General features: G+C 44.4%; 1 protein-coding gene across 1 annotated transcript; it reads left to right on the top strand.

Moving 5' to 3' along the window:
* Nucleotides 1-5095: 5095 nt before the first annotated feature.
* Nucleotides 5096-14476, top strand: LOC112874648 (oxysterol-binding protein-related protein 1C). Its single transcript, XM_025938097.1, has 10 exons — nucleotides 5096-5749; nucleotides 5821-6186; nucleotides 7930-8029; nucleotides 9430-9866; nucleotides 10672-10827; nucleotides 11597-11764; nucleotides 11831-11971; nucleotides 12678-12908; nucleotides 12993-13106; nucleotides 13996-14476. The coding sequence occupies exons 1-10, from the start codon at nucleotides 5228-5230 to the stop codon at nucleotides 14164-14166; spliced, it is 2406 nt and encodes an 801-aa protein (XP_025793882.1). The 5' UTR covers nucleotides 5096-5227; the 3' UTR covers nucleotides 14167-14476.

Raw genomic sequence — 14476 nt, 5'->3', positions numbered from 1 at the left:
CTGTGTGCATGATCGTGTCCACGTCTGCGAAAAGGTGGTCTACAAATTAATTCCTTCAGGCTTTAGGTTGAAAAAAATATATAAACTTGCGCAGTTTCACTTGACATTGTACACCTTTATATAGTCACGCTAATCCAAAATTATAGCCAGTCATCGTTCCACTTCCAATCATATACTACTCCAGCAAATTCTAGAAGGATGCTGACGTGGCGATCGGCCAATGCCGTCCGACGTAGCACCCTATCATAGACACGGCATAATAATAGGGTAAAGGCGTGGGGGCATCGTTGTCCCCAGCTAAACCTCGACACCGCCTCTCCGTGGAAGGACGTCGCGAGTCGTTCCAAGGACAAGCGCCTGCTGCGGCCTGCATGGTCAAAAATAGCTAGCACATGCGGAGCCGCAGAGGGGGGGAGGGAGATGCCTCGCCGAGAGCATCATCGCGACGAAGATATTCTCTCTCTATCAGTCTACCTGAAAAGTGACAGATTCTGCAGAGTCTTGCTAGGCAAACAAACCGTCCCGGCATCCACTAACCTCACGTTTAAGCTGGCCCATCCAAACTTTAATCTCCCAACTTGCCCTAGCACACACCAAGTGCGCTACTCCCAACTCCCAGGAAATTTACTGCTGATCCTGAAGTCCTGAACCGAAAACTGATCATCTATCTCCATGAGACCCCCCATATGTTAAAACCTCTGACCCTGTTTCCACTGTCGTTTTTACCCTACCACGGCATGCCGTCAGACAAAACGGAATTAAGTCCATGGTTACAAAGCTGAATACCCCATGCGATTAGGCGGTCGAGATAAAACGCACGCGGTGGCGCATCGGATCCCGGTGCAGGGTTCCGTCCTGTTGCTCTTGCGTCCGGGCGAATCGCGTGCCAGGCCCAGGCAAACTGGGGGTGGATATGAGCGAATATTTTATTCGTAGCGCGCGTCTCGATCGAAATGTGCCGCCTGCCTCGCGGTCTCGCCTTTTTCTGGCTGCGTTGTTCGCCTTTGCTTAGCAGCGCGGAGTTCCGTCCCGCAAGCTTCTCCGTTCGCAAAGACGTCCGTAGGTTGTACATAATTGGGTATTTAATAGTATTTTTTTGTTAGCTAATTAAATATAATGGTACGCCATTCTACTTTATTTCTTCTCCCGAATCATTTAGACAGAATGTTATTTTAATTTATTTTATCAACTATTTAAATGGATCCAATAATATACAATATATATAACATGTATGCTATTGTACATCTGGGCGAGTCGCGGTGAGAGGAGCACGCAAAGGCGCGTGCACCCAGGTGCTACTGCTCACACAAAGACCGATTATTAGAGTACGTGTTAGCTAATCTCCGCACCTCGGAAATAAAAGGTTTGGAGCAAGCTGAGCACGTGCTTATCTCTACGTATCTTCGTTATCTTGTTTTGTCGTGGTACCTTGAGCTATAAGCGTCGAATGTAGCGGCGTACCAAATTTTTACACCATTAACTGTCAATCTTAGAACTCAAAAGAAAAACGATAACATAGCACCATTTTTTAGCTACTTTGCAAAGAACATATACATAGATTAGAAAATTGAATTGAAGTGGTTTTATTCTTCTAGGCTATAAATATATACCATTTGATCCTATACTTATGATACATTCACAACATAGCTGATATTTTTTTCTTAAATTTTTAGACGTTCGGTACAACGAATGACGGAGTCCGTCAACGTCTATGCAACAAAGATACCATCATAAACAAAGAAAAGGAAAAAAGTGTGAAGAATATCGGCGACCACACAATGCACATTGGGTCGGTCAGCTGCATGTATCCTTTCCTAATTATTATAGAGATGTAGTACACCTTTTTGTAGACTTCGTGTATAATTTGTTTAGGAAAAGCACGAAGACTAATTAGCATAGCAATTACTAGGAACGTGCATAGAACTTCATCATGGAGCAGAAGCGCGCTTCCGGGGAGCAGATAGATAGGGTGTGATTGGTTACTTTGGTTACGGCATGGTTAGGAGGTATGCACGGCCAGTCCAAGCCAGATTTACGTAGTATTTTGTGGATATGTTTGGTTGGCTGCATATCTTGTTTTGATCCCGTATAAAATCAGCGTTGTGCAGCCTGCACAACTGGAGACGAGCCTCATTTGCGTTTTCCACTGTGCAGGCCGTACATAGCTATTTTCACAACCCGAGTCTGGCTAAAGGCCAGCTACCAAACATCCAAACCTGCGCTATGCAAGCGTGGAAAGGTCCTTATGCAGCCTACCAATCACGACCATAATCCCGGCCCCAACAAAACCTATGACGACGTAAGAGCTAGCAAAGCAGCGGCGAGCCGGTCACCCATCAGTCCATCACCCATGACCATGACCCATCCGCTTGGCGCCACGGGTGGAGGCGCCCGGTCTCCAGTTGGCAGCGTCAAAAGCGAGATGCATGTGTGGTAAGTGGGGTTGGAACGGACAAGACAACGGGGAGGTGACAATCCGATGAAATCCGATGCCATCGCCGTCCGGCACGCCTCGCCTCAGCGCCGCCGCGTCCGCGTCTCGGCGAGTGGTCCCCGAAACTCCCTCCGGATAGCGGACGCGCTAGAGTTCCCTCCCTGGGTTCCGATCGCGGATCGAAATTGCGGCCGCGCCAGACGTCGCGCGGCCGGGGGCGCGGGGGCACACGGTCGCGGCGAGGGGCTCGGCGGGCACGGGAGGCGCGTGCTCAGGTAGGTGCGCTCGCCGCTGAGCGCTGAGCAGGGACAGATCGCGCCGCGGCTGCCGGTGCCGGACGCCACGAGACGGTGGGCTTTCCACTGCGAGAGTCTGTTGACGGGACGCTTGCTACAAAAGGCGAGGCGCGGCATGTGAGCTTTTCCCGTCTCGTGTGGCGCGAGTCGATCGGAAGATTCGAGCTCCCCACACAGGAAAAGGTGGGGGCAGATGGAAGATCGGAGCGGAGGTGAACTCAATACCAAAAGGACCATCTTGTTCTGGTTAGGGGTCGTTTTCGTCGCGGCGGAGACGCCTAGCGATGCTTTTCCGACTTGCATGTGCCGATTCGTCGTCGCTTCCCAGACGGGAACTTCGTGAAGATTTCACCCCAGCTTTGCGGTTCGTGGAGGTTCTTTCTGGGCGCATCCTCGAAGCGAGATGGGGAGTTCGGAGCAATTGTGGTTTTGCCATCTCTGGCTACACTCCGACCAATCCGCCGGCAAAGTCAGGGATTCACGACGTCAGGACTCGTGACGACCTGATTGTGCGAGGAAGATTGGTGCCGTTTGCGGCGGTCGTGCGTAGCCGTGCGGCAGCAAGGCATCCCGCGCGTCCGCTACAATTTACGACGAAGCCAAGAGGTCAGGTCATGACTCGTTACCCATCCCGCCGTGCCGCGCCATCGCCGTCGCCGTCTGAGCCTGTGCGAGCGCGACCACGGTGCCTGACTGAGCTGTCCGGTTGAGAGACGATGCCGTGTTTGTGCACCACCTGAACTGACCCATCGGCACGTGTGCATCCGATCCATCCGTCCCTGCCTCCAACAGGATGGCTGGACCGGACGGCCGGGGGACACTCCCTCGCCTCACGTGCGACTCGTCCTTGTCAAATTCAGCGCCACCGCGACGTGCGCGCGTGAACGACCGGACGTGCCCGGCGAGTGCCTGGCCGGGGGCCGCCCCCGGCCGCAGACCTTGGTTTGGTCAGAAACCATCACGCCGACAACGCTCGCGCGGTGCCATCCGCCCCGACGGGTCCCGGCACATCCACCGCCGAGTCACGCACTGATCAACGACGAGTCGGTCCGCACGCGGGGCAGCCATGCCAAGCCGGCGCGTGCGCGGCGTCGTACACGCCCCTGCCGCGGCCCGGTTCTATTCCCTCCCGTGAAACGTCTCGATCGCGAATGTACATGGGCGGGGCCGTCGTCCACGCTCTCACAGTGGTAAACAGTGCGGTTTGCCTTCGGGTCGTTGGGCACTAGATGGTGCCACCACGGACACGGATAGATGGGAGACGGAGGGTTCAAAGGAAGGCCCAAGGGGAAGGCAGACAAAAAGGAGTCCTGCCACACAATCCAGCGTCCGTGTTTTTAGTCGTGATGATCAGTTTGATCATAAGTTTTCCTTTTTGCCGTGATGAAAATCAGGTGTGGCATTTAAAAGGTTGTACCAGCATTAGGTTCGCGGCGAAACAAGATTTCTTGGTAACGTGGTGCATCGCTAAAGAATATATAGAAATAAAGCTACATCTTCACAAATATACATCTTGGATTTATGATGTCTAGGACTAAGAAGATGTTGTCAGTTCTTGTTCGTGCCTTGAGTGGTATGTGCAACAATTATTGTCTTGAATGGTGTAGTACAATATCGTGGTAAGCGCTGTTTGTATATATTTATTTAGGACTATCCTAATGATACGACGTCGTAATACAATGCACTCGGAATATCTAAGGCTGGCATCAACGGGATTCCAGCTAATATCATATTTTGCTCAGCATGGAGATGGAGATAAGTGAAAGGAGGAAATACACGACGCTAGTGCGCTAGGAAGTACTGGTACTCACATATTTCTACCTTTATTTATTCTTTAATCTCTATATCACCTAGCGATATCAAATAACATTGCTGTAGACGAACTAAGAGAATTTAGTTTTCGGTGGCCATTTCTCACCCATTGACTTTATCCTCGTTAATGCCTTTCCAAATTGTTGGTCATATTATTTTTATTAACTTTTTACTGTAATTGATGGAAATGTTTTTTAAACAGATCGGTCAGCGTAATTGATCAAAGTATTAGATTTAGCACCATATCGAAAATTGATGTTAGATTATTGGTGGGTGTCTCGGCATCCCGCCACTACCGCCTCGCACCATATCGAAAATAATTGGACGAAATCCAAAAGACGGTTAAAACTTGGTTACAGAGAACACCGCGGGTTACTTGGCAAATCAACACGCGGCATCTGTAAGTAATCCTGGCGCACGGTTCCTGAGCGTAGCAAGCCGTGCGAGTCGGGTCGGGACCAAGTAAAAAGGGTTGCACAAACCAAACCGTCCGTCGGGCAGCCGTTTACCTCCCTCCTCTTCTCCCCGGCTCCCGGCGGCATTTAAACCCCTCACCCACCTCCCCTAATAAAATGCGCCCGTTCCCAGCGCAAAATTAAAAAACAAAAAACAAAATAATCCGCTACCTCGCCGGCGACAGGGGCGACCGCGCGCGCCCCACGCCGGTGCCGATCCCGACCGCCCCATGCACCCATTCTGCTGCGCGCCGCTGGTGCCCGTATCGCCCGCGGCCTCCGCAGCCTCCGCCGCGGCCGTGTCCTCCGCGGCGGCGGGCGCCCCGGCGATGATGCCGCCGCCGCAGCCCCCGCCGCCGCCGCCTCCGCCGCCGGGGAGCAACTCGGCGCCCGGCGGTGAGAGGCGGGCGCGTGCGGCTGGGGCCAGCGGTGGCGGAGGAGGCGGTTCCTCGCCGCCCGAGGGAGTGAAGCTAAACGAGATCGTCGGCGGCGGCATCTCGGGAATCCTGTACAAGTGGGTCAACTACGGGCGCGGGTGGAGGCCGCGCTGGTTCGCGCTCCACGACGGCGTGCTCTCCTACTACAAGATCCACGGGCCCGACCGCATCGTCCTCTCGCGCGACACCGAGCGGGGCGCCAAGGTCATCGGCGAGGACTCCCTCCGCCGCCTCAACCGCCCCTCCACCTCCTCGTCCTCCCACTCCAACGGCCATCACCAGCCTCGCAACCCCATCGGCGAAATCCACCTCAAGGTCATCGGTCCTGTCCGCCTCCGTGATCGCCAGATCCATTTCGTCAGCTAACGACGCGGTTGCGTGTGCAGGTGTCAACCGTGAGGGAGAGCAGATCGGACGACAGGAGATTCTCGATCTTCTCGGGCACGAAGACGCTGCACCTACGGGCGGAGACAAGGGAGGACAGGGCGGCATGGCTCGAGGCGCTGCGAGCGACCAAGGACATGTTCCCGAGGATGTCCTCGAGCGAGATGGTCGGGCCAGGGGACACCGCAGCAGCCGTGGCTGTCTCAACCGAGCTCCTAAGGCAGCGGCTGCAGCAGGAAGGGGTCAGCGAGGCGGCCATTGCTGAGAGCGAGAAGATCGTGCGGGCAGAATTCGAGGCTCTGCACAAGCAACTTGTGCTCTCCAAGCAGAAGTATGCGCTTCTCGTGGAAACTCTTCGCCAGCTAGAGGTACTTCCATCAATTGTACTTCAGGTTGTGGATCGAACAGAATCTGGTTGACTGGTTGTGCATGAAGTGGGAATGATTGCTTTTCGTTGCATGGTGTGTCATGCTTGTGATATTCTTCATCATGTACATGATTGAATTCATTGAAGAAACAAGTACGGAGCTACTGGTAAATATTGGGTACAGAACATGCTCTTCTGTAGTAGCTCGCATCTATTGACTATAGTGTACTTGGAAATCTGAATTTTCGTTGTTACTAATAAGGAGCGTACTGTAAGTTTTTCATTACTTCTAATTTTCTTATGCTGTTGTTTTTGTCAGTTGGCTGAATGTACGTGAACATTAGATAATGGAATGTGCTACCGAAGATAGCTGATGCAGTCCATTTAATGTCATGTCAAGAACCAGAAAACAAAGCAAAAGTACAATTAAGAGTTCTAGGTGTCACGTTTTGGCTTTATTTTACCTGCTTCTTTGGTGATACCAAAGTTTCAGGTGGTTATATTTCAGAGCTTTCATCCTTGCTCAGAAGATGATTTCTCATGTGTTTTGGTCCTTTTGGAGGACAAAAATGGTACACTAGTTGCTATGTAAGCTTGTTACTTCTTTTTTTCTGGGTTGATATCATTGCTCTTCAGTTTTAAGTTTCCTATTCCTGGTATATCTAATAGCTATAGCTCTTCTACTCATCGTTTGATATACTCATTTTTCCATTCCTGGCATTTCCTTGGTTGGCTTTTTTGTTACTTGAGTTTAATCAATAGGCTTTTGTTGTTTTGGTGGCCGATATGCAGAATAGATTTAACCTCTGGATCAGCTAACTGCATTAGGATATTTGTTCTGTCATGTCAGTCCTGAAACAATTGAGAGCATCTATCGAGTAGCACATGTTTTTACTTTAGCTCAGGTTAACTGGCATTTGGTTGCTGATCATTTGATTTTATATTGATCATATCTTATTACATGTTATGTTAAAGTTCCTACTGTTGGAGGGTCATAGAATTGACCTGTGTACTACTACGTTAATGGATGTTGAAGGGAAAGGGCTGGTGCTTTTATATTAGTATATTAAAGTATACGTAGAAATGACCAAGTATGCTCTAACTGTGCACATGAATATGGAGTCAGCCTGTGGACTAGAGCTTTGAAGTTAGATGGTAATCGGACATAATTCTTTGTTGTCTCTGAGAATGTAACTAGCTATCTTTTTATTGTTTTCACTCCCAAAATTGTCTTCCTTTTTGTGTTCGCATGAACTAGTTCATCATATCTTATTACATGTTATGTTAAAGTTCCTACTGTTGGAGGGTCATAGAATTGACCTGTGTACACTACTACGTTAATGGATGTTGAAGGGAAAGGGCTGGTGCTTTTATATTAGTATATTAAAGTATACGTAGAAATGACCAAGTATGCTCTAACTGTGCATATGAATATGGAGTCAGCCTGTGGACTAGAGCTTTGAAGTTAGATGGTAATCGGACATAATTCTTTGTTGTCTCTGAGAATGTAACTAGCTATCTTTTTATTGTTTTCACTCCCAAAATTGTCTTCCTTTTTGTGTGCGCATGAACTAGTTCTGCCATCTGTATATTGAGATGTTTCAACTTTTCCTTTTGTTACTGCTTCATATGCTGATTTGTGAGACCTGTATATTGATGTTTACTGTGCAACTTTTAACCTTAAAAATGTTTATGCTAGTGATATCCTCATCTGATGAAGCATTCTTGTGTTGCCTTGCTGTAGACAGAAAAGGTTGATTTGGAGAATACCCTTGTCGATGAGAGCCAAAGACAGTCAAAAGAGTATGGATGTGCTTCTAAATCAAGGCATGAGAAGTATAGTGGTATGATAATTGGTGCAATGGTTTGTCATGTCTCGATGCTACACTTGTTATTGGCATGCACTGTACCTTTGTGGTCAAAACTTGTTAGTTATTCTGATGCATCCATACTAGTATGACCTAGAAAACACTTACATGATGAAATGACTCTCCAATGTTGGATATTAGCAGTTATTTTTTTGTCCAGTGGCATATACCACCAAATTAGCTTTAAGCCAGTGGAATTTAAGACCAATTTGTTGGCTATTGTTTGGATATGATTGAGCAATACCATAGCTGGGTCTGTTGACCAGAATCTTGCCAAGCTATTGGTTTCCATGTGTTCACTACTTTAAAAATACTAGGAAATTTCAATCCAAACCGATTATCCTTAGCTTTTCTAAACTGCCACAACGTTTTTGGTTGTTGTTATCACCAGAACCAAAACTGAGCTCGGTGATGGTAGGAATAAGGTTAGATTATTCACTCATGCAATTTCCTAACAATTTCCTTTTCCTATTCTCATAATCATGGGGATGCTTTCTTCTGGGTTTTTTAAATTCACTATGCTGGCATGATCATTTCTAAAGTAAAATCATCGCACATTAAAAGATGGTAACAGCGTTGTTTTATGATTGTTGAATGTCATGATTCTTGCATGCCGATTTATGTACCTTATTGACCCTAGTTTCACTGTGTTGGCTATGTGAAGTCTGTCTCTTGGCAGAATTTCTAGTGTAGTAAGGGTTTTCTCTGATAGATTGTGTGTATCATGGAATAAAAAATATTATTCTGTCTGACCTTGGTCAACTCCTGTAAAACATAGTTCCAAATGTGCTCAACGAGTGTTTTTAAAATTTCTAATTAGCTTTTAAACTTTTGCATTTAAATGTTCTGTAAACATTTAATTCAATACATCAGGGTTTTGATATCCTATCCAAAGGGCCTTTTCAGATGGAAGCAGTACCGAAGTAAACCACATTTATTTCCTTTGAAAGTAAATAGAGATTTAATTGATAGTAGTATAGTACAGGACCACTTCAACTCATTGTCTTCTTCCCTAGTTACCTGGTTCAAGGTTATACCACGAAGTGGCTATATGCCATCCGAAGTGGAAGCCACGAGAAATAGCAACAAACTCTCCAGCCATCACCACAGGCTACATCCACAATACATATTTGAGCACTGCAGCAAACCATTCAATGTTCCCAAGTTAATTGGTTGCCTACCATGACCCTAATTAACCATGTGATTTGCTGGCAATTGTGATCCCTCCTTACCTGAAAAGGAAACAGCAGTTCTTCAATGCGCATTTAGTTGTTTTTTAATCCATAATGTGGTAATCATCTATTTCAGACTCTAATTTACATTGTGTACCAATTTAGTTTAACCTGGCTTACTGAGCTATTGTTTTTCTTTTCCAGAAGGAAGTGCTAGTGAATCTGATGATTATAATGAACCACAAGATCCTGCTGAAGAGACTGATGATGATGAGAACATTTACTTTGATACCAGAGATTTTCTATCGTCAAGCTCTTTTAAAAGCAGTGGATCTGATTTCCAAAGGTCTGAAGGTGGTTCAGATGATGAAGATGATTATCCAATGGATGGAATTGATCCTTCCATGAAGTCTGTTGGAATCAGTTATCCATATGTAAGAAGACGGAAGAAGCTACCAGATCCAGTTGAGAAAGAGAAGGGTGTAAGCTTGTGGTCAATGATCAAGGACAACATAGGAAAGGATCTCACGAAAGTCTGCCTGCCAGTTTACTTCAATGAGCCACTCTCATCATTGCAAAAATGTTTTGAAGATCTTGAGTACTCCTATCTTATTGATCGCGCGTCTGAATGGGGGAAAAGGGTATTACTTCTTCCTTACCCTGATAACATTTTCATGCGTGCATCTTCTATAATATTTTTGAGTGCAAGTAGCTATAGGCATTTGATTTATTAGATTTTTCATTGCAGTATATTGTCTCAAATTTGCTACTACTTAATTCAATTCATGATACTCTATCCTGCCTTGTGGTAGACATCTGATGCTAGATACGTTAAGATCACACTGTTGACTTGTTGGCTCAGAAAAATGGGGACTAGATACTCTTTTCTTTGTTTCATCTTTTGCCAAAGATTACAACATCCCTCCATATATAGTTGATTGCATAACAATTTATGTAAACACTTTTTATGAATTTAAATAACATGCAACTAACCATGTCAATAATTGAAAACGGTACGCATGGAAACATATTAAGTTTCCTTCCCAACATGATTTCTTCATCTTGTTGTACATGCCTTACCTAAATAGATGCAGGTCATCAGTATGGTTCATCTAGCACCCCTTCATTTCAGAGAAAAAAAAATAATGAGAATACTTAATGATTAGGCCCGATCCTATATCTGGCTTATAAGAGTGACATTCCTATTAACTCTGTTTCATAAATGACGTCCGGTGCATCTGGCATGTTGGAAGATTATTCCTGCACCATTGCTTATATGTGTATGCTGATTCTTTCATCCACGTACCATGGGATGTTCTCCCACTGCTAAGATGCCATTGGACTGTAAAAACATTCTCTCCCATGTTCAGGATAGATGCTTATTTGCATATGTAAGGTTAGTCACAGTTAAGTGTGTCACCTATCTGTTTTGTGTTTTATGCCCAGGGGAATAGTCTTATGAGGATTCTTAGCGTAGCAGCTTTTGCTGTTTCTGGATATGCCTCTACAGATGGGAGAAGCTGCAAGCCCTTTAATCCCCTTCTGGGGGAGACATATGAAGCAGACTATCCAGATAAAGGCCTCCGTTTTTTCTCTGAAAAGGTCTGTTAATTAAGCACAGTTCTTTGTTGAGTGGGCATAATCATTCCTTTTTCTGTTGACCATGCTTTTTAACACAGTATGTCAGTATTTTTTTTCATAAATAATAACCTGTGCTTTTCAAAATGAGTAAGAGTATATGATTTTTCTAGTTAAGTTTTTTATTTTCTTAACATGTTAATCCCAATTTGGGTTATCCATGCTTTATAGTTTATAGTGCTTCACTTATTTGACCTGCTACATGCCTTTCTCCTTGGTGAATATTATGTTGTTGCCTGAAGTTTCTCAAATTCTTGGTTGATGTAGTGGCAAATGTATTGCTTGCCTGGCATATGGGCGTGTCGATCAGCAAATAGGACGTTGGGTTTTACATTACATTGGCCACTGCTATTGGTTACTATTCTTGTTTACTGCTCTCTGTTCTTGTGATGGTAACGTGTCTGTCATTTCTGTACTTGTGTAACATACTGGATAAACACTATCTATCCACTGCTATTGGTTACTATTCTTGTTTAGTGCTCTCTTTTCTTGTGATGGTAACATGTTTGTCATTTCTGTACCTGTGTAATATACTGGATAAACACTATCTATCTGCTGATTTTGATTCACTGCTCTGTACCTACTTGATCCTCAGATAGCATGTTATCTATAAGACACAAATCATAGCTGCTTGAGTGTACTGTAGGACTGCTTGAGTGTACTGTAGGATTTCTGCAATATGAAATCTATTTGCTTTGCATTTTGTTGATGAAAAATATTCAAACACTGCCAGGTTAGTCATCACCCTATGGTTGTTGCATGCCACTGTGAGGGAACTGGCTGGAGGTTTTGGGCTGATAGCAACCTAAAGAGTAAATTCTGGGGTCGTTCCATTCAACTTGATCCGGTTGGTGCATTGACACTGGAGTTTGATGATGGTGAAGTTTTCCAATGGAGCAAGGTATTATCACGTAACTTATAATTAAATGATTGATCAATCAAATTATCTTATTGGAAATATCTTCAGGTGACTACCTCAATTTACAATCTCATATTGGGCAAGCTATATTGTGATCACTATGGCACTATGCGCATACAAGGTAATCGCGAGTATTCATGTAAGCTGAAGTTCAAGGAGCAGTCAATAATCGATCGCAATCCTCACCAGGTAATCAGCATTTTTTTCTTTAACAGTATGGTTTTATTTTGTCAGCATGTCAGTTCTTTTTCCAGTTTCTTTCTTCAGTGCATTCCATTACAATTTGTTTCTTGACATTATATAAGATCTCTTTGCATGCAAGGCAAGTTATACATTTCCCACTGTGGGCAAGACCTTTTTCTAAACAATTTTGATCAGAAGATTGCATGGGAACTGGTTTTTGAAAGCACTGGGAACTGTAGTGTGTAGAATCTCGCTTGAAATAATTTTGTCTGCATGAGTTTGAGCCTGAGCACTCTAATTCTTGTTAGATTTGTAGATCTGAAAAAGCTTATACAAATGGCAAAATCATACGATAAGATCTAAGGCTTTGCTGTGCACTACTAAAATAATGGTTAGTGATTCACCAACTTACTAAAAATAATAATAACATGCCATTTGTTGATTGTGTAGACTTTCAATTCAAGTTGGATCGGTTTTATAAAAGATTAGAAATGCCCTGTCCCTTTCTGGTCACTACTGACAATTCTCTTTCTGTTCCCAGTTGAGAAATGATCTCACATCAAATTTAAATTGATACTGAATCGGTATTAATTCTCTGTACTTTCTTATTTGATGATGTACTCAACTTTCTGATACTTCCATATGTGCATCACATATCTATGGACTTAGTTATTTTAGCAAGTTTTATTCAGTTCAGCCAATGCATATGCAGGTGCAAGGTGTTGTTCAAGATAGAAGTGGTCGAACTGTTGCCACACTATTTGGAAAGTGGGATGAAAGTATGCACTATGTAATGGGTGATTGCTTTGGGAAAGGCAAGGGATCTGAACAGTTCTCAGAGGCGCATTTGCTGTGGAAAAGAAGCAAACCACCTAAGTTTCCCACTAGATACAATCTCACTCGCTTTGCAATTACATTGAATGAACTTACCCCTGGATTGAAGGTAAAGTTTACTGTGTGCTGGTACCAAGCTTCATCACAGGATCATATTACTGTTTTCAGGCTCATATTTTTGACATGTAAACAGGAGAAACTGCCACCGACGGACTCAAGATTACGACCAGATCAGAGATGTCTGGAGAATGGTGAATATGAAAGGGCAAATGCTGAGAAGTTGAGGCTTGAACAGAGACAGCGGCAGGTCAGATTATGGCTTCCCACTTCCATATACTTGCAGCAAACATTCATACAACTGCGATGCAGATTCAACATTTGACATATTTTTGTGTCGTGTTCTGGCGCATATCCCTATTTAATACTTAATTGGATCTTCATGAGATTTCATATTTTGCATTTTATGCATGAAGAACATGGGTAAAAGTTTGCATAGGTATAGAATATGTCTACCCACAGTTACGTACACCTGTGCCAGGGCCAATCGAAGTTTATTGTGCTGTATGTTGGATTGGCGACTGACCTATGTGAATATCACTGTTATAGCATAAAAGAGTTTGGTTGTGCATTTACCTTTGTTCCCCTTCTTTCCAAATAAACAGACTAGTTCAAATGCACTAGACTCAGAAGTCAATATGGAAAATAGTAATCAATGCTTTGCAACACTCTATTGAGTATTCATCTCCATCTCCTATAAACTAGGTTTGCTAGTCGCCGGCCACATTTCAGCAGCCACCACAGTTAAACTGTTACTGTTTAGGATTCCTTTGTATCGCCTTGTATCATGCTGTGATCAAGTAATATGATCTTGACCAACACAGCTTGGGAGTTGGTTTGTGTGACAAGATTTATATACGAGTTATTTTTAGTGTCCATGGAACTACATCTTTAAAGTAAAGTCGTGTTTCTAAGTGTCATTTCTCTAACCTTTTGTATGGATTTGGGAACAGAAGGTAAAACTTACATGAGGCTGCATACATGAGCGAGAATGTTAAAGAATTGATTTTGTAATGTCTAATTTGTACTTTGCTAATCTTGTATGTAGTCATCATAACATGTTGACCCAGTTTACCTGAATTGAATTATAGTTGCAATTTGGATTGATTAGTTAAGGCACTATGCCAATTGTATTGCAGGCACGAAAGATGCAGGAGAGCGGGTGGAAGCCTAGGTGGTTTGCGAAGGACAAAGCTACTGACACATACCGTTACACTGGTGGTTACTGGGAATCCAGAGAAAAAGGCAGCTGGGAAGGCTGCCCTGACATCTTCGGACAAGTCCCTAACGATGTGATGATAACTGACTAGGTTGAGTAGGTTACAGGTCTTTTGGTTCTCTGCCTTTTTTGGGATCACTTGATTCCAGAAATTTTAGTGGTTCATATTAGAGCAATTAAATGCCCGTTGACATGTAAGCAATGGCAGTGCATCGGATAATATTGATCTCGTACATAATAAGAAGAGTATGGTTCGTCCCACGTGTCACCTCAAATTTTCGGGAAAGTAATTGTTTTCTTGTGAGGGTTTCATCCTTGCAAGTTAAAGAGTGGTGTCATGTGGACCATCTGTGTATTTCACATATTGGATTTGGATATGTAAGTATGCATACAAGATAAAA

This window comes from Panicum hallii, chromosome 9 (assembly GCF_002211085.1).
Source record: "Panicum hallii strain FIL2 chromosome 9, PHallii_v3.1, whole genome shotgun sequence".
Taxonomy (NCBI): Eukaryota; Viridiplantae; Streptophyta; class Magnoliopsida; order Poales; family Poaceae; genus Panicum; species Panicum hallii.
Note: the sequence above shows the minus strand (reverse complement) of the source record. Positions and strands in the feature narration are given on the sequence as shown.